The 27,306-nt window shown below is 35.3% G+C and overlaps 14 protein-coding genes and 7 pseudogenes across 21 annotated transcripts, besides 4 other annotated features; 11 read left to right on the forward strand and 10 right to left on the reverse strand.

Moving 5' to 3' along the window:
- Window positions 1-11,088: part of a mobile genetic element that runs on past the window's edge.
- TVAGG3_0209030 lies at window positions 124-904 on the forward strand (annotated as a pseudogene). The gene has a single exon. A coding segment is annotated over exon 1 (781 nt).
- TVAGG3_0209040 (uncharacterized protein) lies at window positions 1,763-2,236 on the reverse strand (the record flags this gene model as incomplete). Its single annotated transcript, XM_051226578.1, has 1 exon — window positions 1,763-2,236. The coding sequence occupies one exon, from the start codon at window positions 2,234-2,236 to the stop codon at window positions 1,763-1,765; it is 474 nt and encodes a 157-aa protein (XP_051111564.1).
- Window positions 2,673-3,736, forward strand: TVAGG3_0209050 (annotated as a pseudogene). Its single transcript has one exon. A coding segment is annotated over exon 1 (1,064 nt).
- Window positions 3,835-4,605, forward strand: TVAGG3_0209060 (organellar and viral DNA polymerase type B; the record flags this gene model as incomplete). The annotated part of the gene is made up of 1 exon (XM_051226579.1): window positions 3,835-4,605. The coding sequence occupies one exon, from the start codon at window positions 3,835-3,837 to the stop codon at window positions 4,603-4,605; it is 771 nt and encodes a 256-aa protein (XP_051111565.1).
- Window positions 4,792-5,495, forward strand: TVAGG3_0209070 (organellar and viral DNA polymerase type B; the record flags this gene model as incomplete). The annotated part of the gene is made up of 1 exon (XM_051226580.1): window positions 4,792-5,495. A coding segment is annotated over one exon (704 nt), but the record flags the coding sequence as incomplete, so codon positions are not given.
- TVAGG3_0209080 lies at window positions 5,527-6,098 on the forward strand (annotated as a pseudogene). Its single transcript has one exon. A coding segment is annotated over exon 1 (572 nt).
- TVAGG3_0209090 lies at window positions 6,301-6,895 on the reverse strand (annotated as a pseudogene). The gene has a single exon. A coding segment is annotated over exon 1 (595 nt).
- On the reverse strand, window positions 7,061-7,203 carry TVAGG3_0209100 (annotated as a pseudogene). The gene has a single exon. A coding segment is annotated over exon 1 (143 nt).
- TVAGG3_0209110 (uncharacterized protein) lies at window positions 7,367-7,795 on the forward strand (the record flags this gene model as incomplete). Its single annotated transcript, XM_051226581.1, has 1 exon — window positions 7,367-7,795. One exon carries the CDS (start codon window positions 7,367-7,369, stop codon window positions 7,793-7,795), a length of 429 nt encoding a protein of 142 aa, XP_051111567.1.
- On the forward strand, window positions 8,612-9,396 carry TVAGG3_0209120 (annotated as a pseudogene). The gene has a single exon. A coding segment is annotated over exon 1 (785 nt).
- Window positions 9,427-9,897, forward strand: TVAGG3_0209130 (repellent protein 1 family; the record flags this gene model as incomplete). Its single annotated transcript, XM_001298212.1, has 1 exon — window positions 9,427-9,897. The coding sequence occupies one exon, from the start codon at window positions 9,427-9,429 to the stop codon at window positions 9,895-9,897; it is 471 nt and encodes a 156-aa protein (XP_001298213.1).
- TVAGG3_0209140 (uncharacterized protein) lies at window positions 9,946-10,182 on the forward strand (the record flags this gene model as incomplete). The annotated part of the gene is made up of 1 exon (XM_001298213.1): window positions 9,946-10,182. The coding sequence occupies one exon, from the start codon at window positions 9,946-9,948 to the stop codon at window positions 10,180-10,182; it is 237 nt and encodes a 78-aa protein (XP_001298214.1).
- Window positions 10,183-10,346: a terminal%2Cinverted (terminal inverted repeat of Maverick-2 transposon ID:TVAGG3_0208980).
- TVAGG3_0209150 (uncharacterized protein) lies at window positions 10,347-10,781 on the reverse strand (the record flags this gene model as incomplete). Its single annotated transcript, XM_001298214.1, has 1 exon — window positions 10,347-10,781. One exon carries the CDS (start codon window positions 10,779-10,781, stop codon window positions 10,347-10,349), a length of 435 nt encoding a protein of 144 aa, XP_001298215.1.
- Window positions 11,089-11,111: 23 nt separating the features above from the next.
- On the reverse strand, window positions 11,112-11,345 carry TVAGG3_0209160 (serine threonine-protein phosphatase family; the record flags this gene model as incomplete). Its single annotated transcript, XM_001298215.1, has 1 exon — window positions 11,112-11,345. One exon carries the CDS (start codon window positions 11,343-11,345, stop codon window positions 11,112-11,114), a length of 234 nt encoding a protein of 77 aa, XP_001298216.1.
- Window positions 11,346-11,363: 18 nt separating this feature from the next.
- TVAGG3_0209170 (uncharacterized protein) lies at window positions 11,364-11,726 on the reverse strand (the record flags this gene model as incomplete). Its single annotated transcript, XM_001298216.1, has 1 exon — window positions 11,364-11,726. The coding sequence occupies one exon, from the start codon at window positions 11,724-11,726 to the stop codon at window positions 11,364-11,366; it is 363 nt and encodes a 120-aa protein (XP_001298217.1).
- Window positions 11,727-11,731: 5 nt separating this feature from the next.
- Window positions 11,732-12,565: a mobile genetic element.
- Window positions 12,566-12,636: 71 nt separating this feature from the next.
- TVAGG3_0209190 (uncharacterized protein) lies at window positions 12,637-13,183 on the reverse strand (the record flags this gene model as incomplete). Its single annotated transcript, XM_001298217.2, has 1 exon — window positions 12,677-13,183. One exon carries the CDS (start codon window positions 13,181-13,183, stop codon window positions 12,677-12,679), a length of 507 nt encoding a protein of 168 aa, XP_001298218.2.
- A 3,705-nt stretch (window positions 13,184-16,888) lies between these two features.
- Window positions 16,889-27,294: a mobile genetic element.
- TVAGG3_0209210 (uncharacterized protein) lies at window positions 17,076-17,332 on the reverse strand (the record flags this gene model as incomplete). The annotated part of the gene is made up of 1 exon (XM_051226582.1): window positions 17,076-17,332. A coding segment is annotated over one exon (257 nt), but the record flags the coding sequence as incomplete, so codon positions are not given.
- Window positions 17,566-18,381, reverse strand: TVAGG3_0209220 (annotated as a pseudogene). Its single transcript has one exon. A coding segment is annotated over exon 1 (816 nt).
- On the forward strand, window positions 21,756-24,830 carry TVAGG3_0209230 (organellar and viral DNA polymerase type B; the record flags this gene model as incomplete). Its single annotated transcript, XM_051226583.1, has 1 exon — window positions 21,756-24,830. The coding sequence occupies one exon, from the start codon at window positions 21,756-21,758 to the stop codon at window positions 24,828-24,830; it is 3,075 nt and encodes a 1,024-aa protein (XP_051111569.1).
- TVAGG3_0209240 (uncharacterized protein) lies at window positions 24,835-25,062 on the reverse strand (the record flags this gene model as incomplete). Its single annotated transcript, XM_051226584.1, has 1 exon — window positions 24,835-25,062. One exon carries the CDS (start codon window positions 25,060-25,062, stop codon window positions 24,835-24,837), a length of 228 nt encoding a protein of 75 aa, XP_051111570.1.
- On the forward strand, window positions 25,097-25,546 carry TVAGG3_0209250 (uncharacterized protein; the record flags this gene model as incomplete). Its single annotated transcript, XM_051226585.1, has 1 exon — window positions 25,097-25,546. One exon carries the CDS (start codon window positions 25,097-25,099, stop codon window positions 25,544-25,546), a length of 450 nt encoding a protein of 149 aa, XP_051111571.1.
- Window positions 27,295-27,306: the final 12 nt, after the last annotated feature.

The raw sequence follows: 27,306 nt of genomic DNA on the forward strand, positions 1-27,306 counted from the left end.
AAATTATTTGACGAAGTTGCTGAAAAATACATGTAAAGCGTTTATTTTTGTCTTTTGTGAAAGTCAGAAAATAACGCTAATTTTTTCCTAACAAAAATTTTTATCTTGTATGTAAAGACAGTAATGTCAACATCAGAGAACACAACAACTGCTATCGTTCATGAAGCCATAAATGAAGAATACGAGTACATACAGTATAACAAACAGTTACGTCTCATTCGTTCAGTTAAAGACGATATGTACCAAATGCAAAGTATAATGAATGCTCTTCGTTCTACAAAGCAAGCATATCATTGGTTTGAAAACCAACAGACAAAAGAACTTTTAGAAGAATTTCCTCATATGATTGCTTTGCAGAATGAAGAGATTCCGTATGAAAATCGCAAGAATTTGGCTCCTGGTTTGAAAGGTTATTATGTTCATAGACTTTTAGTAAACGCTGTAGCAATGTGGGCTTCACCTCGTTATGCTTGTTATATTTTCATGATGTTAGATGAACTATATAAAGCAAAAGATGAAGTCATTGAATCCAAAGACAAAAGCATACAGAAAAGAATACCGCGTTCAGTACCAAAAGGAAAGGAGTTATAAGTATATGATATATACTGAAGAGTTGGAGAAAAAAGAAGACAGAGATATGGTTATGTTGCATTTAGTGAGAAGAAACAACAAGAGCTTTTACGACTTAGCTAAGATATATAAATCTGACAGAAACTGGTTCTATCGTGAAAACTTACCGATTTCAATGACACCGAATGAACAAATAAAGGAAATTGTCAAAAATACTCTTCCTCAAACACACTATGACATCAAAGGTTGCACAATACTTACATTCAAAGAAGACTTAACATTACTGAAGGAAAAAATAACAGAATATTTCGACAACTTCAAAGAGGAAGAATGAAAAAAAATCTCGTCGGGTGCCACGTTAGGACCATAGTGGAGAAAACCATGATAAAAAACAAAACCCTTCGTCAAGTTTATTTTGTTTTTACCATTTAATTGTTTCCATAAACGCTCCATGTCGAACATAATTAACGAAGAGAGAATCGTCTGATCGTCAAGTTTATTTTGTTTTTACCATTTAATTGTTTCCATAAACGATAACATAAACGATAACATTAACAATAACATAAACGATAACATAAACGATAACATTAACGATAACATTAACGATAACATAAATGATAACATAAACGATAACATTAACGATAACATTAACGATAACATAAACGATAACATTAACGATAACATTAACGATAACATAAACGATAACATTAACGATAACATAAACGATAACATTAACGATAACATAAACGATAACATAAATGATAACATAAACGATAACATTAACGATAACATTAACGATAACATTAACGATAACATTAACGATAACATTAACGATAACATTAACGATAACATAAACGATAACATTAACGATAACATTAACGATAACATTAACGATAACATAAACGATAACATAAACGATAACATTAACGATAACATAAATGCTCCATGTCAATTATGTTCGACACTGATAACATTAACGATAACATAAACGATAACATTAACGATAACATAAACGATAACATTAACGATAACATTCATTTTTGCATTAATCCTGCTGTGTTGTCAAAATGTCATGTTGTCATCATTTTTAAGAGAAGTTAATTAACCTGGTGACACATGGTGACGTGGTGACATAGTGACGTGGTGACATGGTGACGTAGTGACACCATCAGTTATTCAAAAATAAATTTTCTTATAAAGCTTCAGGGTCTATTTCTTCAACCATTTCACTTCCTTCGTCAATGTCAATAGAAGCTTCTTCAACCTTTGGTAAGAATTTCTGTATAACATCTTTGTTCGTTATTGTCTTCAGAGATGAAGGATAATATTTCACAGATGTTTCACCCTTCTTATATTCTTTCTGTTCGGAAAGATTTAAAGCAATACTGAAGAAGTCAACGTTAGAGTTCTTTATGACAGTATAATGAGTATCTTTGACATTCACGAAGAAACTCTTTTGTTTCAAAACTACTGCTAACTCTTGTGAAGTATAACGTTTGCGGTCAATGACGATAGCTAATGGTCTGACATACTGACCAAACTTAGATTCTTTCACAAACTTCTTGTTAAAGATAACATTAACATTTGAAGCATTATTGAACTCATTCTTGATGGCAGTAGCGAGAGCATTGTATGAAAAGAACTTGCAATCTTGCATGTGTTTCATTAAAATAAAAATATTAAATTATTTTGAAAAATAACTTAAAAAATCTAATCTAATTTTTTCAAAAAATATTTTTTTATTTCCTACTAAAGATGTATCGGAAGTTGTCTAAGTTAGAACACTCGGAAATAAAACAACTTCTTACAGAAGCTAATATAGATGTTGCAAAGCATTACGCAACAAACAAAAAAGCACTCGCTGACATCCTCAATGACTACAATGGTGAAATAACTTATGATAGAATTCATGAGTTCATAAAGCCGCAACGCGGCGAGGACGAAGTCCATGCAAGAGCATTTCCTTTAAATGACGTTTTATTGACTTATATCATAGACGTTCAGTACCTCATGAAGTAAGAAGAGAAATGTTTGACATAACAAATGCAAACGTTGGTGAAACAAGAAGAAGAGACGACACACTGAAACAACAGAGAAGAGAGATGTTTAAGAGCGCTATAGAACAAGTTCGCAAAGCTAACGATGTCCTTCGTTCCATTGACGACAAACCAAAAGAAGGTGAGAGATGGTTAAAGAAAGATGAAGAGAATAGGAAGAGGAATGTTAAGACAGGCAATAGACTCATTGACTTTAACATCGAAGCTTTAGATGAACCAAACAGAGACTACTTACACAAACATTTCGGTAAGGTTTTCATGAGACTCTTAGAGAAAATTAAAATAAACTCCCAACAAAGATGGATGGTATGTTATAAACTTGGTGGAAAGTATGAATGTTCTACGTTAAACCTCAATAATATTGGAACATTACTACATCAGCTCTTGAAGGAGAACTTTATATCAGAGATAGAAGCAAATGCTGCAGGTATTGTTGAAATGCACTATGACTTCTTCTTGACAAACATAAAGAATCTTACGAAATAAAGATGTATGATTTAACAGAATATGAAGGCTTAACGATGTCAGATGTAAAGAAAGGCAAACCAAAAAAGAGACCATATAGAGATGAAAGCACACTGACAAATGACCAGAAAGCCATTTGGAAGCTCTTAAGCAAACAGGAAACCCAGCACTTATAGAAAGCTTTTGGAAAGATAATGGTGAAAAGAAGTTTTATAAGAAGAGAAGCGGTCAGTTCTGGAAGTATCTTTGCACATTACCTATAAATCTTGAGCGCTACCAAATCTTCAATGAACTGAACAAAAGAACTGCAACACTTATGACAGAAGATAACTGCTTCGTTTATGCTTGCATTCAGGCTGGAGTAAATGAAGAAACTATTGACCACATGAGAGAAGTCATTCGTGTTAGAGACTTTCCTCAAAGTAAAGTACAAGAAATTTCTGACGCAACAGGTATAGCATTTAATGTTACCATTGGTTACTTCAATGACTCAAGACATAATGAAATAAAGAGATACATACCAAAAGAATGTAAAACTATTCGAACTATTGACTTACTTCTTGTTGAAGACCATTACATGCTAAATGAAAGATTACCTATGACAACATATTTTATCATAAATTATAAAGAAATTCTCAAAGCTTGTGGTGGAATGAACATTGAGAAACAGATGAAGATTTATACAAAGAGAGAGAACAAATATGTAGTTCGTTATGATTGAACAACACCGTTATGGGATGTTATGAAAACATTGTGGGGGTGCAAATATTTTGAACCTATTTCTTATGGAGAACTTTTCACATATACGACTGACTTATATAAACAGAACCTTGCACCATTTAAAGATGTGACATATGCTCCAAAGTATTGTGTACAACTGAAGAAGAAAGCCGAGTCAAAAGAAGTAAATAAAGCTAAATGTAAGTTCATTCCTGAGCACGTTTTCTTTGCTGACTTTGAGTGCAGTACCGATGGCTTTCATAAAGCTTTTAACATCTGTTATGACAGTGGAGATGGTTCAGTGAGTGAAAGCATTTGGGGTCAGAACTGTGCAACAGAATTTTTGGAGCGACTTCCTGACAAGAGTTTAATATATTTCCATAACCTCAGTTATGATATAAACTTCATCTTAAGACACATGACAGAAGTGAAAGGAACTCCCATCATTAAAGGTTCACGAACAATGCAAATAACTGGCTTATATAAAGGAAGGGCAATTATTATAAAAGACTCTTACAGTGTTATAAATAAGAAGCTTAAACTATTTCCTGCTATGTTTAACTTACAAACAGGACCGAAAGAAGTATTTCCATACAACTACTACAGCAGTGTTTTGTTAGTAAATGACAACAGAACTTGTGTCATTTCTGAAGCATGTAAGTTTATCCAGGATGCAGATACATTCATGAAAAACATAGATTCCATCAAAGGTTGCAGAATAGATGAAAACCATTTCGACTTAGAAAAGTATAGTACATTCTATTGCAAACAAGATGTAAGGATTTTAAGATAAGGTTTTGTTAAGTTCAGAAATGATATATTGAAAGAGTTTGATTTAAACGTATATGACTACGTTAGTATTTGTTCTATTGCTAACAAATTGTTTGAGAACAGAGTGTACTTCCCGAATGGAAATTTATATGACCTCTCAAATAAATCAAGAGAATTTATTTCGAGATGCATTCAAGGTGGAAGATGTATGCTGTCAGATAACATGAAACAAAAGAGCGAAAAGAAACTCATTGCTGATTTCGACGCTGTTTCATTATATCCATCCGCTATAGCAAGACTTTATACTTTAGAAGGTATTCCAAAGGTTATGAAGAAAGAAATGTTAAGCACAGAGTATCTCATGAGACATTTATTCGATGACGACCAAAAGGAACCCATTGGTGAAAAGTTTATGTCTGGCTTCTTTATTCTCATTAAGATAACAGAGATTGGAATACATAGACACTTTCCTTTAATAGTTTGTGACCCTGAACTAAATCCAGAACTTAACGTTCCCAGAAGTTCAAACACTTGCTGTTTAATGTATGTTGACCATATAACATTACAAGACCTCATAAAATATCAAGGTGTCAAATGTGAAGTGTTGCAAGGATACTATTACGATGGAAACAGAGATATTAGAATAAGAGATGAAGTAAAGAAGTTGTTTGAGTTAAGGTTAAAGTATAAGAAAGAAGGAAATCCTTTGCAAGAAAATATAAAGCTCATTCTGAACAGTATTTATGGCAAAACTATTCTTTCTCCTATTGAGTCAAAAATAACCATAGTAAATGACAAAGATGCTATAAGATATGCCATCAGAAACTACAACCATATAGTGAAGTTCGAAGGTTTGGATGGTTCAGATAAAACTATTTTCAAGCTAACGAAAAGTATTTGCAGACACTTTAACTTCTGTCCACTTGGTGTTAACATTCTGTCAATGTCGAAGAGAATAATGAACGAAGTATTCTGTACTGCAGAAGATATGGGACTTCAAATATTTTACCAGGACTGTGATAGCATGCATATTTTCAATGAAGACATACCAAAGATTGCAGCAGAGTTTAAGAAGAGATACGGTAGAGAACTTATAGGAAAGAACCTTGGTCAATTTCATTCTGACTTCGCAGAAATAACACCTGGAAAACAAAGTTTAGCATACAAGTCAATATTTTGTGGAAAGAAGACTTACATAGACTTACTCACGAATGATTTAAATGAAGTTGCATTCCATGCACGTTGTAAAGGTGTCAAACAAGACGTCCTTGCTTTAACCGCTAACGAAATGTTTCCTGAAGCTATACAATGCTATTACAATGAAGATAAGACATTCACATACCTTGGAACATTGACAAAGACTCTGAGTTCAGTTTAATGAAACTTTACAAAGCACTTCATGATGGTCAAGAGATTGGATTTGACTTATGTAAGTCTTCTAGTCCTTGCTTTGCTGAAAAGTTTAACTTCTCAATAACGACTAAAACAAGCTTTATTCGTAAGTTGAAGTTCTGAGGTCATTTATTTTTGTCAGCAATGAGGTCATTCATGATAAAAATAAGCCGCTAGCGGCAAGGGCGAAGCCCATGTGGTCATTTACAATACTGCGATGGTAGAGTTTAAGAGTTGTGCTTCAATGTAGAGACAGTCCTTATGGTCTGGAGGTAAGAACACTGGGCAGTTATGGTCATGAGTGGAGAACATGTCTATCCAAAACTCACGATTGAAGCCAGTTAATTTATAGTATTTAGGGTTAGGATGTGGTGAAGTTCTTGTATGACCAATGAACTCATTTTCAACTCCCTTACTTAGGTTTGAATATAATATAGCTTGCTTTCTATCCCAAATGTCAGGTGTTACAATCTTTGAAAATTCATTTTTCCTCGGAAGCATTGCATCATAATTGAAAACATTCTTGAAATCATCACTTGGTTCAGAGATTTGAAATCTTATACGTAATGGATTTCTTTCTCTTTAGCTACTTCATTGAATGGTGAATATATAACAAACTGACAGTCATGTGTTCCATCTTCATTTTCATTAAATTCATAATGAAAGTCTATAAGTTGTGGCTGACTACCTTCTTCTTTCAGTTGTGCAAGAAACTCACGTAAAGGCTGTAAAGTTTGTACTTCAATGTTGAACTTTTTCTCGAACATCTCATTAAATGAAGTCATACATTGTTGCAATGTTGTATCGTCTTTAAAGTATTTGTATATGTGAATGTTTTGGGCGCTTAAAGACTGTTCGTCATTTTCTATCTCGACTTGAAGTATAAAGTCAACCTTTCTGAAAGCACGTGTTATATACATAGATGTTATGCCAATGTACTTCTCTTCATTTATGTTCACAATCCAGTCTGTTGGAAACTTAAACGTTACTCTGTTCCCCTTTATTTTGACGTCAGGGTTTTCACTACTGAACGCAACAGATAAAGGTATTTGTCTATACATTTAATTCGGATAAAAATAAACCGTTTACTCTTTCTTTGCTTCAGCTTCTTTAGCTTTTGCTTCAGCTTCTTCTCTAGCTTTCTTCGCCAGCAAACGTGGGTTCTTTTGTCTTCCAGCAGCTAATGCAGCAAGTTGTTTTTCACTAAGTTTTCTCTTTGGTCTCTCTGGCTTTTGTTCTTGTTTTTGTTCCTTCAGTTCGGATAAAATTTGCTCACGAATTTCTTTCTTCAATGCTTCAACATCTATGACCCCTTGGGTCTTGTCCGTAGGGCTTGTCTGAGTCATTTGACTGCAGATAAAAAACAAAATTAAAACTTTAACCGATGTAAAATGAGCTTGTCAAAATCAGAGCGAGAGTCTATTATATTAAATGACGCAAGAGGAATACAACATCCTTTCTATTACGTAAGTCAGAGTAAAGATGGTAAAATATACGTAAGAAAAAGAAAGGTTCCATTAGCGAATGCAGAAAGCGACAACATTAAGGTGCATGGCACCGAGGGCGAAGCCCATATAAAACCTTCTGTTCAAACTGAGCCACCAAAAGAACAAGAAGAAAAGAAGCCAGATGTACTTTCAATAACGAACCAAGAGCTTATTGCAAAGTTCGTGAATTTCATTGAAAAACAAACCGAGTCAAAGAATCCTGACCCGCCAGTGAAAGAAGTTGAGACAAAAGAGAATGTACAGTTCATTGCAAATGTCAAGAAACAACTTCCACCACGAATGCCAAGAAGAAGAGTGAGAATAATGAAGTAAATAGATATTTTTATCTGAAGTAAATACATGCAGAACGAACAGTTAAACGAATTTACTCCAGCAGAGCATATTCATCAGATTCGCTCATATTTCGATATCATAGACAATGCAGTTCAAATTGGTGACACTAATAGAAAATATTCTGACGCAAAGATTCCATCACAACCTGGAACTGCTAAAGATAACACCTGGGTAACATTCAATCTCTCACCTCCTGGTGAAAATATGTTGGACCTTTACAATACATTCATTACGTATAAAATGGAAGGTCAATTTATTGTAGATAAAGAAATTGGTTCAGGTTCCAATAAAACAAACCCACCAGGATTTTGGATTGGTTTCGATGACGCTTTCTATGCAGTTGCTGGATATCAAATCCTTGCAAATGGTCGTATCGTATATTCTCAAGACAACGCAAGAGAAGAAGCATATATAACTTCAAACTCACAAACTACCGAACAAATAAAGAAAGTAGATGTTTTCTCAAAGACTCGACATGAAGATGTATGGAGTCATTCGGGAACATGCAGAACAGGACAAATTGTTAGTGGTCCAATTACAGCAGGAAAATCATTTGATTTTAAGCTTCGTTTAAGAATTCCTGCTAGAAGATTCCTTCCATTAGAAGCTATTCGATTTATTCCAGCTTTTGCAGGAAACATTCAGCTTAAAGTAAAGTTCAGTAGCGACGCCTTACAATGCACATCTATATCTGTAAATGATATCATTGCTTTCAATCCAACTCTTAAAGTTGCATTTGCTTCAGATTCAAATCCACCGACAAATAAATTTGTTCCATGGAATGAACCATTCACTATGATAACGAAGTCAGTAGAAGCTAGTGGAACAGTTACTATTACAACTGTAACCCAGCAACTATTTCGAACAAAGATGGATTTTAATGAATGTTTCATTCATCCAAAGTCATTCTCTTTAGACCCTAACATTTATACAGAACTTGTAGAACATTATACAAACGAGGCTTTATGTTTTCCTGTTAAAGTTATGGATTGGATTCCTATGGACGGTTCATTCTCAAAGAATACAGATAGTTCAAGTGCAACATTTACAGCAGCTTATACGCCTATTAATGTTAAAAGTATTTGGGCACTATTTAGAAAGAAAGACAACTATTATGTTAATTTTGAGAACCCTAAGTTTAAATATCTTCAGCTTTCCATGGGAGCTTATGGAAATATGCCTGCAGAACCTGAAAAATCATATGGACCTGTATTTTATGAAATGGTTGCGAACGCTTGCAATACAAACAATGATATGATAGGATTTAATGAAGATGTTATGAGGTCATTGGTGGATGATGGTAGTGTGGAACATAAATGGGATAGCTATGTCAACACACATTTCTTATGTGGTTTTCCAACAGAAGTGGACTTTTGCTTCCAGCAAGGTCAAACATCTACTGCTCCAATAACATACAAATTGTCTGTTAAAGGACCTATTGAACTAGCAACTGAAAATGTACCAAAGCCACTTATTGGATTTATGAGGATTGTTGCTTTGCCATTCAGGTGCGTGCTAATGGAATCCCAATAATAAGATTAGATGACTATAACTTAGCTACGGACGACAGTGAGGAATAAAGGATGAACGTTTATTTTTAAAGCTTATAAATGAGTTCTTCATCAAGCTCTCGTGAACCTTCACCATCTATGAAACAAACTTTACCAAACGATTATGGAGCACCTATTGAATATTTCTTACGAGCTGCACAATGGCAAAGAGCAGTCTCACCAAGGTTAGGTGTTCCACCAGCTCCTGTCAAAAATAGCATTTGGTCAAGTCCTTATATAAGATATGGTCTCCCACTAGGTTTGCTAGCTACAGCAGGAGCAGTTATGATGTTGAAAAGAAATAAAGCAAATGTTGTAAATAATACTGAAGTAGCTGAAGTTAAACAAACTCCAACACCTTCGCCAAAACCAACGTCAAAACCAACGCCTTCACAAACAACACCTTCAATGACTCCTGAACCTATGGAAGTACAAACTCCTGTTCAAAAGTCAACTCCTAAACCGACTCCAACATTTAAACCAGAACCTACTTCTCAAATAAATCGTAAAACTCCTGCGTTTCCTTACTGAAAAAATAACGTTATTTTTATTTAATATTAAAATTTTTATTTGATTGAAATGACAAATAAAGTCACTGAAGCAATGAAACAAAAGTTTTTGGTAGAATACATTAAATCAGGAACTATTCCAGAAGGTTTTTACATTCATACTATGAAGGATGGTAGAGTTCAGTTTAGAAAGATAAAGCAACCATTAGATAAAGAAGGAATTTTGAGAAAGATTAAACTTCATGAGGACAACATTGCTGAACTTAAGAAGAAGTTAGAAGAGTTGGAGAAAGGAAGAGAGTTATAAAGCAATAAATTCACCAGGGTAGAAATGAGGTTAGAAATCGGGTTAGATCTAACCTTCTACCCTAAATTTATTTTTGTGCTATGTTTTCATACGTGTGAGGGTGGTGATATCATTAATTTTTAAGTTTATTTTTATATAAATGACAGAACAAAAATATAACATTTCTACTCAGCAGGAATGAGACCCTTACTGACTATGTATTCGTTTAATGCTTGATGAAAACAATGGTACATATTATTGTATGGGTATACACAACGTCTGTTTCCACCGTCGTCGTATATGTAGAGCTCAAATCCAGTCCAATCTTCTTTTGTACAATATGTAGCTTTATTTAAGTATGCATTTATGTAGATAAGGCAATTTTCTTCATCGCTCCAGAAATAATTTTTGTTCTTTGTTGAAATAGTTTTCGTTCCTCTGCGACCATAAGGAATGTATGCAATGAACTTTGCGTCATAAGGGATTGTAATATATTCAGGGTTTCTTTCATCGTCAATGGGTCTGTCTTTGTTAAAATGCATGTTTCTCAGTTTTACTTGAGTTTTGAATAGTTCACGGAAACGTTCTGGGAAAGAGTCATAGTAAATGTAGTCAGACATGTCTTTGTAATTAAATAAAAAAGTTGGAAAATAAATAAAATAAGGTTATTTTTTTATTTAGTGAGGGCGGTAGTGAATTCGTTAGTGAAGTCGTTAGTGAAGTCGTTAGTGAAGTCGTTAGTGAAGTCATTAGTGAAGTCATTAGTGAAGTTGTTTATGTGTCAGATGGTTTTGTAAATATTTAAGGTTAAGTTGGTGTTATGGTTGTGTTGTAAAATATACGTTACCGGTTTCGTAAAGTGTCAAAACCGCTAAGTGGTGTACGGAGGCGCGCAGTGCCACAGTACGCAACTTAGGGATACTAACTTCGAACGATAAAAATATAACTTTTTAATATACCGGTTGTGGTTGCCAACTTGACTGTGGTGCAGGTTCAGGCTGTTGTATTACAGGAGCTTGTTCTTCTGGTTCAGGGTCTTTAGGTATAATACCAACAAACTGACCTACTCTTTTACCAATATTTTTGACACCGTTCCATACTCCTCTTCCGACAGATTTTATTCCATTCCATATACCTCTTCCAACATTTCGAAAGAAGTTTCCTATCTTACTGAAGAAACCCATTTTACTATATGTAAAAATCTAATGTCCGCCAAGTCTTTTACGTTTCCTTCTGAGTTCCATTGCATTCTTTAACTGAAGTTCATACATTCTGTTTCTCTTCTGATAGAAAACATATTCTGGGTCAACTCCTGTGTTCGCGTCATCTGCATAAAGTTGTTTATATCCCACTTCAGGGTTTGTATAAAACTCTTTCCATCTCATATTTGCATACCATGGTGGCAAACCTAACGCAGCGTCATTTGACATGGTAGTTTGCATTTGTACATCTGTTGGCACTTGACCATAGTTTGCCATTGCAGTTTGTATTCTAACTTCATTTGGAATATTCTCTGGGTTTGGTTGTCCAGGTTGCTGTGCATTCGCTAAGTTCTGTGCGTCCATTTAATATACGTTTGGGGTAGACCCAATTTTTGCATATTGAGGATATGAGTAATGATACACTAAGTTGAACCCATTACTACCATCATCAACATATATCTTTGGTGGAGGTTGTCTTATTAAATTCCTTCCTCTTGGGGCTTTGAGTTGGACGATCTGATCTAGATCATTGTAAACAACTCCTGTTGCAGTATATTCTGTGTTGTTCTCTGGGTTAATGTTCGTCATTTATATGAGAATAAAACAATTTTTACTCATAACAAATGAGATCGAAGTCAATTCTTTATGGTGCAGCTAATCTTCCAATTGAACCAACAAGCAATGTTGATTCAAGAACAACTAATAACATTGTGATAAAGAACTATCCATCTGGTACAGTAAGTGATGCTCCAACAGAGATAAAAAAAGAGGAAACAACTACGAACTCAGAAGCACCAATGTATCCTCCTCCTTTAAGTCCATTAACTTCCAACCTGACCTCATCGAGATCTGTGGAGACTTCATCGAGGATTGGTGTAGAAGAGTATTTACTTAGTATATACCAGAAGATACTTCTAGACCAAGACAAAGAGCTCTTTTCTAACTTAGTGAGCAAAGATCAGATCTTACTACCTAAGCCAGACTTGGAAGAAGTTGTTCACAGAATGACTGGGTTCAAGTGTGAAATAGACCTACTGGACCCAGACATCACATGTTGTGGTATTCCACCACCTTTCTCAAAAATAGCTCAGATCAGAATCATTGATGAGAACAATATTGCTCAAGAGTTTAAGTATGCATATAATGCACAATATACTGAGTTAATAAGTAGGTATAATTTATGTCTTAAGTATGTTATTGTTTAACCAAAAAATTTTTTATCTAATGTTAAATATGGTTGTTCAAACAAGAACAAAAGCACAAATGTTTCAAGACTTACTCAATAAAACTTATTGTTTACTCAAGTAATTATTTTAGAACGTTTCGACGTACTCCTTGATCTTATCAAGAGCTTCGAGCATCCGCTTCTTTGCATTGTACTTGGCGAGGATGGCTTGCTCAATGGTGAGCTCGAAGGCTTCTTTACCGATCGGACGGTGATCGCGAAGATCTTTGAGTGCATCAAGAGCTGCAGTGTACTCTGATGGTAAATGGGAGCCATCTAGTAATGGGTACAAAATGAGCATGTATTCCTGTAGTAAGTTCTCCTGTTTCAAGCGGGACTTGAACTCTTCGCGGAGATCTTGAAGCTTTTGGAGCTTCTCAGTGGCTTGAAGGTAGTCAATGATGACCTTCTCTTGTCCCTCAAGTGCTTGTGGGAGGAAGTGGACATAAGCTGTTGACTTCATCAAAAATGAAGTGGTCATGACACTTTTTAAGTTAATGTCCGAGCCATACAGTGATGTCGAAGCAGCACATGAACCAAAGAAGAAGTCTTGCTGGGAAAAGACAAAGATTGTTGGTAACGCAATCCTAGCCATTTGTGTTGTTTTGAACTTGATCGTACTTCTGATCTTGTTCTACAAACTCAACAGAGGTTATTGTCTCAAGTAAACACTTATTTTTATTACCATATAAATGATTTTTACCAAACCTCCTTTACCTTTCATAGGTAATAAGTCGAAGATCAGGAAAGATCTTATCGACATACTCAAAGACATCAAAGGGGATTATGTCTTCGTTGACCTCTTTGGTGGTTCTCTCTATATCTCTCATCTGTTGCATATTATGTTCCCAAAAGCAACGATCATAGCTAACGACTATGATAACTACGTTGATAGACTGAAACACATTCATGACACGAATGAAATACTTAAGGAACTTAAGGAGAGAATAAATGTTAAGCCAGATGAGAAAATTCCTACTGATCAGAAAGAGATCGTCAGAGAAGTTATAAGTAAAGCTCCATACATAGACTGGGATACATTATGTTCACGTCTTCTCTATTCTGGAGCATACAAATACTATGATCTTGACACATTAATGAAGAAAGTGTTATACCTCAGATATACTAACTTATTTGGTGAAAACATAGATGACTATCTTGAAGGTTTAACTATTGTTCATAAAGATTGGAGAATACTCTTCAATGAGTATAAAGATCTTCCCAATGTTTTCTTTATATGTGATCCTCCATACTTCCATACTTATTCTATACAGTATGGAGATGAATGGACTCTTAAAGATACTGTAGAAACCTTTGATGTCCTTAATTATCCATCTATTTACTTCAGTAGTGATAAATCTTATACAGAAGAACTTTAGAGATATTGACAAAAAGATATGGAGAGAAGTTTTCTATGAGAAAGCATGTTATAGATAGAGGTTTAATTAATCCTAACACTCAGAAAAAATGAAGTAATATATGTCACTTTTTCTGTTAATGGAGAAGAGAAAGATCAAGAAGATAATAGTTGATGAGGGAACTGAAGAAGCGACGACATTCATCTTTGACGACGGAAAGCTCACATTCGTTGTCGATAAAAATGGACAACACTTACACAAAAGAAAGAGACCAAGAAAATTTTTAGATCTCCCAAAAGCTAGGAAACCAAAGGAACCATTTCCAGTACCAGCCGTCCAAGAACCAGAGAGACTTTTGATACCAAAACCTGTGGTTGACAAATATGATCCAGATCAGTTCTTCCCAAAAATACCAAAGTTAGAATAAAAACTCCTTTATTTCTTTAGTATTATATAATAAGTCTATTAGTAAGCTCTGTTCTCGTTCTGTTCTGGTATTTTGACGTCTTTTCATGGTCTCGCATAATAAGATCATGAACTTTTTCTTGAGATACTCGAAGAGCTGAGGTAAGTTATCATATTCTGGATATGTAGGAAGCATCCCTGCTATCGTAAGTGTTGTATCAATAAGGATTGGACTTATATCGGAAAAGTCGAGATCTGGAGTAGAATAAGAAGGTAAGTCTCTTACATGTAGGTAGTCATTATATGCTTTACGCATGAGACTGAGTTTCTGGAGCACAACTATGAGACTTTGGTTCTGACGTTCAAGTTTGCTTAAAGTTCTCTCCAAGCTTCTGTAATAAACGTCAACCTCTGTAAGAGCAGATATTTTTGCATTGATCTCGGAGATCTTTTCTTGAACTTCACCAAGTTTGACCTTAACTGACGTTTGAGCTCCCATCATGTTTTCATCAAGGTCATTCTCTATGTCATCAATGATATCTTCCCATGAAGTCATGTTTTCATCATTGATCTTAACGTGAACACTCATGAAAAAAATGTCATGTAAAGTATAAATGTCAGATTTTTACTCTTGAGCTTCTTCTCTCTGGATTGACTCGTCTGTAGGGCTTAATGTGCCATCACGTTCGACCAGAAGGTTCTGCTCAGGTCTGTCAAGGAGCTGTCTGTAGGTCGTGAAGGTTTCAACGAGTCCTTGGTAAGGAGTTTGGAGATCAACATCGACCCATGGGTGTTTGCGTAAGAAAGCAGCAAGGCTTTCACGCTTGGAGTCAATGACATCTTTCTTATTGGTTAATCCTTCTTCAAAGCTTAGGATTACTCCTGCAGTTGATTCAAGTCTTTGGATCTGGCGTCTGGAAACCTTGGTGAGTTGTCTTATCCTCTCGTTTCCAAATACATGCAGGAGATATGCAGAAATTACTTCATTAAGTTCGATTAAACAAATTGGATGAAGATCAGTCATGGCTTTTGTAAAGCAATCTTTTGTAAAGCTCTTTTGTAAAGCTTTTGTAAAGCAGACTTTTGTAAAGCAATCTTTTGTAAAGCAATCTTTTGTAAAGCAGACTTTTGTAAAGCAATCTTTTGTCAAGACGTCTTTTGTAAAGCAGACTTTTGTAAAGCAATCTTTTGTCAAGACGTCTTTTGTAAAGCAAAAGTATTCAATTTTGTGAGAAAATGCTTTTGTAAAGCAGTCTTTTGTAAAGCTGTCTTTTGTCAAGACGTCTTTTGTAAAGCTGTCTTTTGTAAAGCAGTCTTTTGTAAAGCTGTCTTTTGTAAAGCTGTCTTTTGTAAAGCTGTCTTTTGTAAAGCTGTCTTTTGTAAAGCTGTCTTTTGTAAAGCAGTCTTTTGTAAAGACATAACCGACGACCGAATGTCCCAAGATGGTACAACACCAGCTCCAGCATCACCAACACTAGATATGATGGCAATGATGATGCAGATGATGCAACAGCAAACCCAGCTTATACAGCAAATGCAGGAAAAGAAAACTTTCAATAAACCTGCAAAGAACTCACAAGATCTTGAAGCTGGACTCAATGCTCTCAGGAACGACTACAAGAGAGAGCAGATGACGTTTAGGAAGAAGGGTGATGAAGATTATGAGAATGATCCGATCGAGGAAGACGAGATCAAGTCCACTGCATCCACAAAGACCCTCCAGGATGAAAGAGATGATGAGGGATTCCTTACCAAGTCTCAAAGACTCTTTGTCCTTGAGTTCTTCACGATCTCTGCCTTGAGATCTATGAGGAATTGGAAGGGTCGCGTTCCAAGTGGCTCAAACAAGCGCGAACTACTCATGACCGCAGTACCGCTCACTAAGACAAAAGTCCAGCTCATGGACTTTATCCTTTCCGCTTGTCCCGACGAGATCTAAGATCTGATCAGAGTAAAAACTTACATTTATGAGCTAAGCTCAGTAATAATTAGTTGTTTATTCTTTCTTCTCATACTTCTGTGCAAGGTTTCCACGGAAGAACTCAAGCAACATTTGGATCTTTCCAAGCTTTCGACCTTCTTTTTCGAGGTCATCCTGGTAAGTTCGGAATGCGTCAACGTGTGAGCTCGCATAGAATGCAGCAACAACAACCTCTTCTGCACCTTCTTTGCTGTCAAGTGGCATGAACTCGAATCCTTCCATTCGACCAAATAAAAGTGACAAAAATGTCAATGAGACCCACTCGTTGCATAGATGCTAAACCTGGTCCGAAGATGCAAAAGTTCTTCAGAACACTCATGTCTGACCAGAGGGAGTACGGTCATGAAGAGGTCATACAGATCTTCGATCAGTGTGTACCAAAGCCTGAGAATCCAGACGAACTCTTCATGTAAATTTACTTGCTTCAATGGAGAGATGAGAGACAGGTATGAAACTCAGACCAATACAATCTTTCTAGGTTTCTGCAATTACCTAGAACAAGCATGCCAGATCAAATGGTCTGACACCATCTTCCTCCAAAAATAAACTTTATCGTTTATAACACTTCAGGATCTACATCTATTTCTTCTGCTTCATCCTCAATGTCGATCTCTTCGACAGGTTTGATAGCAGCTTTGAGTAAGTTCTTACCCATTGTCTTAAGTTCAACTGGGTTATATTCTTTGTCTTTACTCTTTGTTGATTTCGTGAGATCTACATATAAACAATAACTTTTAGTCTTGTCAAGGTTTATTCTCGCTGAGAAATGGTCAGGAATGTTTATAGCTATCTTTTCAAACTTGAGTAAATTAGCTAAACCTTCATTTGTGTATTTCTGCTTATCGACAAAGATCATGATCGGACTTGCACTATAACCATACTTTCCTTGACGTAATGTTTGTGGTAAGCATATAAGTAGTCTCTTTGCTGTTTTATTTTGCTTCTTCACTTCATCTACTAACTGTTGGATCTTAAAGAACTTCAAATGATGTTCAGACATCTTTATATACCTGATAAAAAGTTCAGATAAAAAATAATTAGCTATATTTTTATTAGTGCATAAATGAGTCTTTCTTTGAGATTTTCTGATGAAGATCTAACTTTGGTAAGATCTTTAAAAGATGATGAAAACATTCTTTCTGTCATTGATGAAGAAAAGAAATATTTCAGTAATGATGTAAAAATAGAGCTACTCATTCATACTGAGAAACAGTTTGTGATCGTGATCTTGAGTTAAGCAGCTCTGAACCAAGCGAACACAGACATATATGGTGGCATATAATCTTCACCCGAGCCTGTTGCATCTGTGATTCCAGCTACAACATGTGTATGATTTCCTGTGGTTTCACAGAAAATACCCGTGCTTGAATCTACTGGGTCAGTTGAAATATCATATCTATTCATACCTTGTCTATCAGAACCTGCTGCAAGATTTGTATAACCTCTTTTTGTCATTGAATGTGAATGGTTTCCTTCCACAGATGTTCTTCCACTGAACCTATGCATATGTGAAGGAAGGTTTTCAATACCTATTTTCTTTGAACCACCAAAGTCCATTGATGAGTTAGAACAGTAAAGAAACTGATCAACAATCGGTTGCCAAACACCACCATAAAGGGTTTGCGGGCTTGTTGAGCTCATTGATGTAAATATAGAACCAATTGGATACATCATGTCAAACATGTTAGAAGGTCTATAAGTATAATCTACTGTGGTGACATCGTTCAAATAAAACTCAAACGTATCTCCAGGATGAATAGTTAAGTTTGTTCCATCTTTTTTGTGGAACACAAGTTCAATAGATTTACCATGACTCAATGTATAGTAACTTGGACCTTTTTCTGATGGATCAATGTTATAATTTATAAATATTGCAACTTTACCCATATCATTATTACCAAAGCTAACTGTAATGCTTTCAGGTATTCCATTGTTTACAGATGCATTAGAGATCTTTGAGATCTGTTCATTAACATAAGTTTGTGTCTGCTTTGTTGTCTAACAGAACTGGTAACTCATGTGCTTTAAAGTTGTTATAACCAGAGACATATTATATGCAGTACCATTCAAATTTTGCAAGGTCTCTGTTAAACTCATATGAGGATCTTCTTGTGGAGCACTTGAACCTAAAGTATAGTTCAAGATAATGTCATCAGCTCTTATTTTCTTGATTTGAACTGGTTGGTCATTATCAGCTCCTATTTTATTGATTATAACAGGTTTGTCTTCTCTTGAACGAATTGATTTAACTGTCAAAGGTTCAGTGAACTCATTATTTTTCAAAGGAATCAATGTTGTATTGATGTTTTCACCATTAATATATACTTCTTTTGCATCAATACCAGATGGGAATGAAACTCTTTCATTAACTTTAACTGTTGTACCATCACCTGGGTACATATCTTTCTCTGGACCTTTGATTGTCTTAAGTATGACAGACTGTGATAAAGTATATTCTTTAGATGCAACTTTACGTATCTCTTCGTCAACATAACTTTTGTCAGCTTTGTCTGCAATCTTAAGTGCAGTTCTTCCTCCATTATTTTTGTTCTCCTCAACTTTCTTCGCTAATTCAGCAAGAATGAGATAAAGATAATCAGTAAGGTCATCAGTACCAGACATATAATATTATTGTTCTTTCTTGATGTATTAGCAACTTTCACTAAGGTCACAAAATCAGGGTACAAAGTACTTAACGTAGAAATGATTGTTTTTGGTCCAGGATCTTTCTCTTCTTCATCATTAGCATCACGTGCATTGGAATTGGTTCCAAAGGTCCAGTCACATCAAAACTCTCAAGTTCCATATAACCTTCATTTCTGAATCTTTCTATATGAGTTATCTTCTGGAAACTTGTTTTAGTCTTTTCAACTAAATTTTTTATTCCATCCACAAAACCTCCTTTATGATTTGGACCAAGATTACCCAGAGTGTCAAGAACAGTATCTATACCTTCTTGACTTTCAACAAAAGCCCAAAGAGCATTTATTTGACTCTGGAGTGATATCCATGAGGCTGCAGTAGCACCGGCGTTTGCTATGGCAAAGATGAATGATAAAGGGTTGAACTTAAGACCAGATTCTTTATCTTTGACAATTTCAACGAAGTCATTGATATTTTTCTTCAAGTATTCCTTAGTCAGAAGAACTCCATCGCCAGCTATACCAGTTGCTTTTGTCTTTCCTTTAACATCAAATGTGATTGGTTTCTTCAATAAAATAACTTCTGGTGTTGTACTGATGCTATCATTAGTGGAGAAAAATTCTCCGACATGACTTGCTAAGTATTCTTTCGTCAATAATGTTCCATCACCAACAATACCAGTTGCTTTTGGACCATCTTCTGTGAATGTCAATGGTTTCTTTAACATAACTTTATCTAAGTATATTGCAATACCACTATTTTGTACTTGTTCATGACCTAATATATAAGCAAATGCTGCGTTTAAAGCATTATACAATGTATCTTCTTTAAATGTTAATTGACTGTTTTCAATCATTGGTATATTGAACAGTGTAGACCTTGGGTCAAAATGAACTCCATGGTCAATCGATAATAACCGTTTAACATGATATATTATAGTCTCTAATGCTTCATTAATATTTACCTCACGAGTTTCTTGCAAACCATTACTCGCCATACATGAAAACATATAATCTCTATCAGTTGTGAAGAATGGAGCATCTAAGTAATTATTCTCTACTTTTGTCACACGATTCTGTAACGCTTGAAGGTATTGATTTAAGTCTGTTTCAACAATTGTACCATCTGGTTGCTCGATAGGTAATATACCAGGACCGATGGTAATGTCTTCATCAGCACCTTCTTTATGTATGACTAAAGCATTATCAGTAATTCTGAGAGTATATTCTTTATATTGAAGTACGCTAGACTTATAACATTCATATGCATATGGAACAACACTCATTCTTTTACTACATATAAAAATGATGTATTATCTACAATCGACTGATCCTAATAACTACGGGACAATACAGTTTCAAGCAGATCCTAACATGGGGCATCCAAGTAAGATAAAGATGAGAGTAAAAAGTGTCAGTACTATGGCGAACTTTATTGTTTGTGACGAAACAGATTATTTTGTCTTACAGTTAGACGAAGATGGAGAAGAAAAGGTGTGTACATTTAAGTCAGCTCTTTCATTTGATATGGATACTATTGTATCAAAACTACAAGAGATTGTAACAAAACAGTTTGATTATTATAACAAGAAAAAAGGTCAACATAATGTAACAGTTTCACTGAGTGCTACGAATCAACTTATATTTACGTCACAGGACAAAGGACATAAAGTCTATTTAAAAGATGCTTCACATAGAGCAAATCTTATTTTAGGTGCATATGGAATAGAACTACCTATTGTACATAATTATTATCTACAAATGCCAAAACCACCTATGCTCAACTTCGGGTATCAGTTATACCTTCGTTCATCAATGTCTGTCATCTCTGGGTTCAATAATATTGACCAAGTTGATGATCGAAGAAAGATCATGTACAGATCTACATGTTATAACATCAATGAGTTCTGGATATCTGGTAAACCACTTATATGTAAGGAATCCTCACCATGGATAGATGCATTTCCATGGGAACTAACTAATGTTACGTTTACCTTAGTTGACTTCCAAGATCAGCCTGTTCGATTATTGTCACCAATGTTTATGGTGATAGAGATTAAACCAGATAAGCCAGAAGTTAGAGAAACCAATGATGTCAGTGATGATGATACAGAATCTTCGTACGATTATGATTACGATGACGATTAAAAAAAATAACGTATATTTTTTTATCGGTTATAAATGTCTGTCAGTATTTAAAGGATTGTTAATAACTTCCCAGATGTAAGAGAGGTATGTTGATATGTTTGGATCAAAATGCCTAAGAAAGAAAGATATTACCAATAAATTAGCTCTGATTAAGAATCAAGGATACACAGGAAGTGCAGAGATATCAAGAATGCTAAGAGCTTCTATGATGACTACAATGGTATCATGAATGTTCCAGCTTCAAATTCCCCAGTTGCTTTAGATCACGATCAGAGATCTCATAATAGAGCGTTAATGGAGATGCAACCAATATACTCAGACCCTCCACCAAAGATTGATGAGAGCGAATTAGCATACAAAGAAATACAGAATGCCTTTTACGTTGTTAAGAACATTAATGGTCAAAAACTTCCTGATGAGAAATGGTTAGACCCAATAACTAAAGCAGGAGAAAGATTCATTATGTTTAACATTGACCAATACAGTCCAAGAGGAAAAGATTACTTCAACAAGATGTTTCCAAGAGTTATGGCAAAGTTCATTGGACAGATAGACCTTTTCAAACAGAAGTGGACATTCTATTACGACTTTGATGAGAAGAGAAACATTTTGCGTCATTTGAACATCAATACAATGGGATCATTAGTTCATCAGTTACTTAATGAAGCTCCAATAGCAGAAGTACAAGAATTAGCATCTAAAGTCCTTGAATCAAACTATGACTTCTTCCTTTGTAGTATTCCTTCGTTAAGGAAGATCGAGATCTTTGACTATACAGCTTATTCAGATGTTGATGCTTCTGCTTTGAGAAAAGGAACGTACACACCATATAAACTCACAGCTGAAGAACAAGTTATGTTAGATACGATGAGAGCAGCAGGTCAAGAAAAGATCGCACTCAAGATCATCAAACAAAACCATTCAAAGAAGAGAAACAGGTCACGTAATGGTCAGCTTTGGACATGGACATGCAAATTACCTATTAACTTAGAGAGGTATCAGATCTTCAACGAACTTAATGCAGAGACAGCAAAGAAGATGATGAAAGATTCATGTTTCATCTACGCTTGTATTCAAGCTGGTGTTGACGAAGCAACAATTAATCATATGAGGGAAATCATTCGTGTCAAAGATTTTCCAATGTCAAAGATTAAGGTTATTGCCAAAGAAACAGGAATAAGGTTCCATGTCATCAAATACAACGAGAAGTATTCAAATCATTCATATACTTATGAACCAGATGAAGAACCAAAGATGACAGTAGAACTTTTATTAATGTATGACCACTACATGTTGAACGAAAAGCTTCCAATAAGTTCAATGTTCATCAAGAACTATGAAGATGTTTGTAAGTTGTGCAAGGATTGGACTTTAGAGAAGAAGATGTTAGTTAACAGAAGATATGAAACAAGGTATGCAATTAACTCAAAGTTAGTTACACCACTTGCAAAAGTCATTGAACTCTTGTTTGCTAACAATTATTTCGAACCAATTAGAACAGGAGAACTTTGCACATACTTCACAACGATGTATAATGAGAACCTTGAAGAAATGATTGACCTCACATACAATGAGCGTTATTGCGCAAGGATGAAGAAAGATTGGAGTTCAGAGACGAAGAAAGACATGAAGTTCCCAAGAGAACATGTTTTCTTTGCTGACTTCGAAGCATCAACTGATGGAAACATTCACAAAGCATACAACATTTGTTTCATGGAAGATGACGATGATGGTTATACATCAATTTGGGGAAGTGACTGTGCGTCAAAATTCCTCGAAGCTTTACCAGATAAGAGTTTAGTTTATTTCCACAACTTATCGTACGATGTCACTTTTCTCATGTCTCAGTTAGAAGAGATTACAGGAACTCCAATCATCAAAGGTTCACAAACGATGCAGATACAAGGAAAGTACAAAGGAAAACTTCTCTGCTTCAAAGACTCTTATGCAATCATCTCAACTAAGTTGGAAAGATTCCCTGAAATGTTTCACCTCACTAGTGGTGAAAAAGAAGTTTTCCCATATAATTACTACACGGAAGAGTTAGTTAATACAACTAAAGTTGGTAACATCGATGATGCCATGAATCATGTCAAAGATATTGAAGCTTTTAATGAGAACATTGAGAAGATTGAAGATTGCAAGATTGATGATGAACACTTTGACATGGAAGTTTATTCGTCATTCTATTGCGGTCAAGATGTACGCATTTTACGAGATGGCTTTCTTAAGTTCCGCAATGACCTCATGACTGAGTTTGAAATAGATGCTTATGATTATGTTTCAATAAGTTCTATCTCAAACAAACTCTTTGAGAAGAGAGTATATTGGAAGAACGGTAATCTCTTTGATCTTGCAGGAAAACCTCGTGAATATATTTCCAAGTGTATTCAAGGAGGAAGATGCATGCTAGCTGAGAACAAGAAGCAATACAATGAAGGAGAACTCATCACTGACTTCGATGCTGTATCATTGTATCCATCAGCAATTGCTAGACTTTACTGTTTAGAAGGAATTCCAAAAGTTATGACAGAAGAGATGAAGAGCAGTGAATACTTGTTGGAGCATCTCTTTGATGATGACCAAGCTGAACCAACAAAGGAAAAGTTCATCTCAGGATTTTACTGTCAGATCGAGATCTTGTCGATCGGTAAGAACTCAGCATTCCCATTGATTGTCGTCAATCCTGACATCAACCCTGACTTACATGTTGCCAGAAGTTCCAATACATGCTGCAAGATGTTCGTAGACCACATTACGCTTCAAGATCTGATCAAGTTCCAAGAGATCTCATGCAAAGTCATTGATGGATACTATTATGATGGAAAAAGGGACATGACAATAAGGAATGAAGTTAAGAAGCTCTTCGAATTACGTGCTAAGTATAAGAAGGAAGGTAATCCGATACAAGAGATCATCAAACTTCTTTTGAACAGTATCTATGGTAAGACGATATTAAAGCCCATTGACAAAAAGATTCGTTTCATCAAGGACAATAAGCTCACTGACTATATCATTAAGAACTATAATGACATACAGACAATAGAGTTCATCCCCGATTCCGAACTTTCATGTGTAAAGTCATTTAAACCTATCGTTCGTCACTTTAACTATTGTCCATTAGGTGTTTCAATCCTTTCTATGTCCAAACGAATCATGAATGAAGTATTCTTCACAGCAGAAGATTTGGGCTTGAAGTTGTTCTATCAGGATACAGATAGTTTACACTTGTATGAGAAGGACTTAGATAAGTTAGCAGAAGAATACAAGAGAAGGTATAACAGAGAACTCATTGGAAAAGCACTGGGTCAATTTCATTCAGACTTTGCAGAGATTACTGCAGGACATATGTCTAAGGCACAAAGATCTATATTCGTTGGAAAGAAGACTTACCTCGACGAATTAACCAATGACCTCAAGGAAATTGCTTTCCACTGTCGAATGAAGGGAATCACACAGGACGTAATTGCACTTACTGCAAACCAAATGTTCCCAGATGCGATACAAGTACATTATGACGAGAAGAAAGGTTTGTTCTTCCCTGAGAAAGTTGGGGAAAAATATAGCATCGTGGAATTGTACAAATCTCTTTATGAAGGTGATGAGATAACCTTTGACTTGTGCATTGGTTCGAAACCATGCTTCAACAAAAATAAGGACTTCACTATTTCAACGAAGTCATCTTTTGAACGTAAGTTAAAGTTCTAAACACTTACTTATTATTTTTCTTAGCTTCTTCCTCTTCTCTCAATTTCTTTGCAATCATTCGTGGATTCTTTGCGCGTCCAGCTGCTAATGCAGCTAATTGTTTCTCTGTGAGTTTACGCTTTGGTTTAGCTGGTTTCTCTTCTTGTGTTTGTTCTTTTGGTTTGAGTTCATTAAGTATTTCTTCACGAAGTTCATTCTTGAGTGCTTCTCTGTCGAAAGTATTCTCAGTCATTTTGTTAGGAGTAAAAAATTTTATTAGGATAGAAATGACGTCAAAACTTTCACCAAGTGAAAAGCAATCAATCATATTGAATGAAGCTAAAGGAATACAACATCCATTATATTATGTTTGTCATATGAAGAATGGTTCAGTTCAAGTTAGAAAGAGAAAGGCACCATTGAATTCACCAGCTCCTGCCCCAGCTCCTGTTGTTCAAGAAGCTCCTAAAGTTGATGAGAAGAAAGAAGAAGAACAAGCATATACTAATAAAATGTTGTTAGAGATGATGACAAAGATATTAGAACGTAACAGTGTAGTTAATGAACCAAACATGGACCCAATTGAACGTGAGAAGGAAACTAAAGAGAATCAAGAATATGTTCAATCAATGGAAGAGAAAAGAATACACTTCGATGATGAACCAGAGCCTGAACCAGAACCTCCTAAACCTCAGCCACAAATAAGACGAATAATCCCAAGAATAAGAAGATTGTAAATTTTTTATAGCTGAGAAAGATGTTGAACGATAACCTCAATACATACAGTATTGCTGATTCCATCAGACAAGTAAGATATTATTTCGATCAAGTTGATGGGGCAGTTCCTATTGGAGATACTAACCATAGATATGTCCCAACAAAAGTGCCAGCTATGCCGACAAATACTATTGATAACGGTTATATTACATTTAACATATCACCACCTGGTGAGAACATGATTGACTTATATAATACGTTCATTAGTGGTTATGTCGATGGTGAGTGCATAATTACAACAGAAACTGAACCAGCTGATGAAAAAGTTCCTAAATATGATGGTGAAGTATATAAAGAAAGAGCTGTTGAGACAGCTCCTACAGGATCAAATGTTACAGCAATTAAAGCAATTGATACTAAATATGCTGGTGGCAAATCATGTGCACATCTTCCAGCAATTTGGTTGGGATACATTGATTCATTCTATGCTGTTGAATCATATCAATTAATCGCTAATGGTAAAAGTGTTTATACACAAGATAATGCTAGAGAAGAAGGTTACATTACTTCTACTGCATCTACAACAGAAGCTATTAAGAAAGTTGATGTATTTAGTAAGGCTAGACATAAAGATGTTTTCAATAGATGTGATACAGTTCGTTCTGGACAGATTATTGAGTTCAATAAACCAATTAGTGGTGCAACTACATTAAAGTTCCACATACCAATCAAGATTGACCTAAGAAGATTCCTAATACTTAATAACATTAGATTCCTTCCAGCGTTTGCTGGTAACTTACAACTTAAGGTTAAGTTCAGTATTGCTGGTATGGTTTGGACACCATTAAGTTATCAGGATATTCTACCATTACCGAACATGCAAGCCAATGTTACAAGCTATATTCCAATCACTAATCACTTCACTCCTATCTATGAAGGTATCAAAGTTATTGATACTGTAACTTGGACTGCCGATAAGAGTACGATATCATTTGGTACCAAGTTTATTAAGTTCGCTAAGAAGAATGCAAACTTCTTTGAAATGATTACATACTGTAACTCATTCTCTTTGGACCCTAACATCTATAGTGATTTGGTGACAAGATATTCGGCAAAGACTCTAAACTTCCCAATCAAAAGAATTGACTGCATTACTATGGATGGTTCAATGGCTAAAGGTGAAGGAACTCCTTGTACATTTACGGCAGCATTTACTCCATTATATGTGAACACCATTTATACACTATTTAAGAAGACACCTAATTATAACACTACCTATGAAAATCCATTGTTTGAACAAATTCAATTGAACTGTGGAGCATATGGTAACATACCCGCTGAGGCTCAAGCATCTAATGATCCAATCTTCTATGAGATGCAGGCAAATGCCACTAACAATAATAACGATACTGTTGGCTTCAACTATGATGTCATGAGGTCTATCACAACCACATCAGTCCCTCAATTTGGAATCGAGTCAAATGACTTAGGTCATTACCTATGTGGATTCCCTTGCGAAACTGATTATACATTCCAACAGGGTCAGTTATCTAATTCACCTATTACATATAAGCTTACAGTTAAGCCAACAGCAGAGTCTATTAAATATACTGAGAAACCAGTGTTATGCTTCTTACGTCACGTTTGCCTCTCCATACAGATTAAACAGGTGGGACCACCTATCGTACTTCTCGACGATTATGATTTATCAGCCCCTGCTAGTGAATAAAGGTTAGTTTACATATGAACGTTTATTTTTACACATATATGCGTACATATG

Source organism: Trichomonas vaginalis, chromosome IV (assembly GCF_026262505.1).
Source record: "Trichomonas vaginalis G3 chromosome IV, whole genome shotgun sequence".
NCBI lineage: Eukaryota > Parabasalia > Trichomonadida > Trichomonadidae > Trichomonas > Trichomonas vaginalis.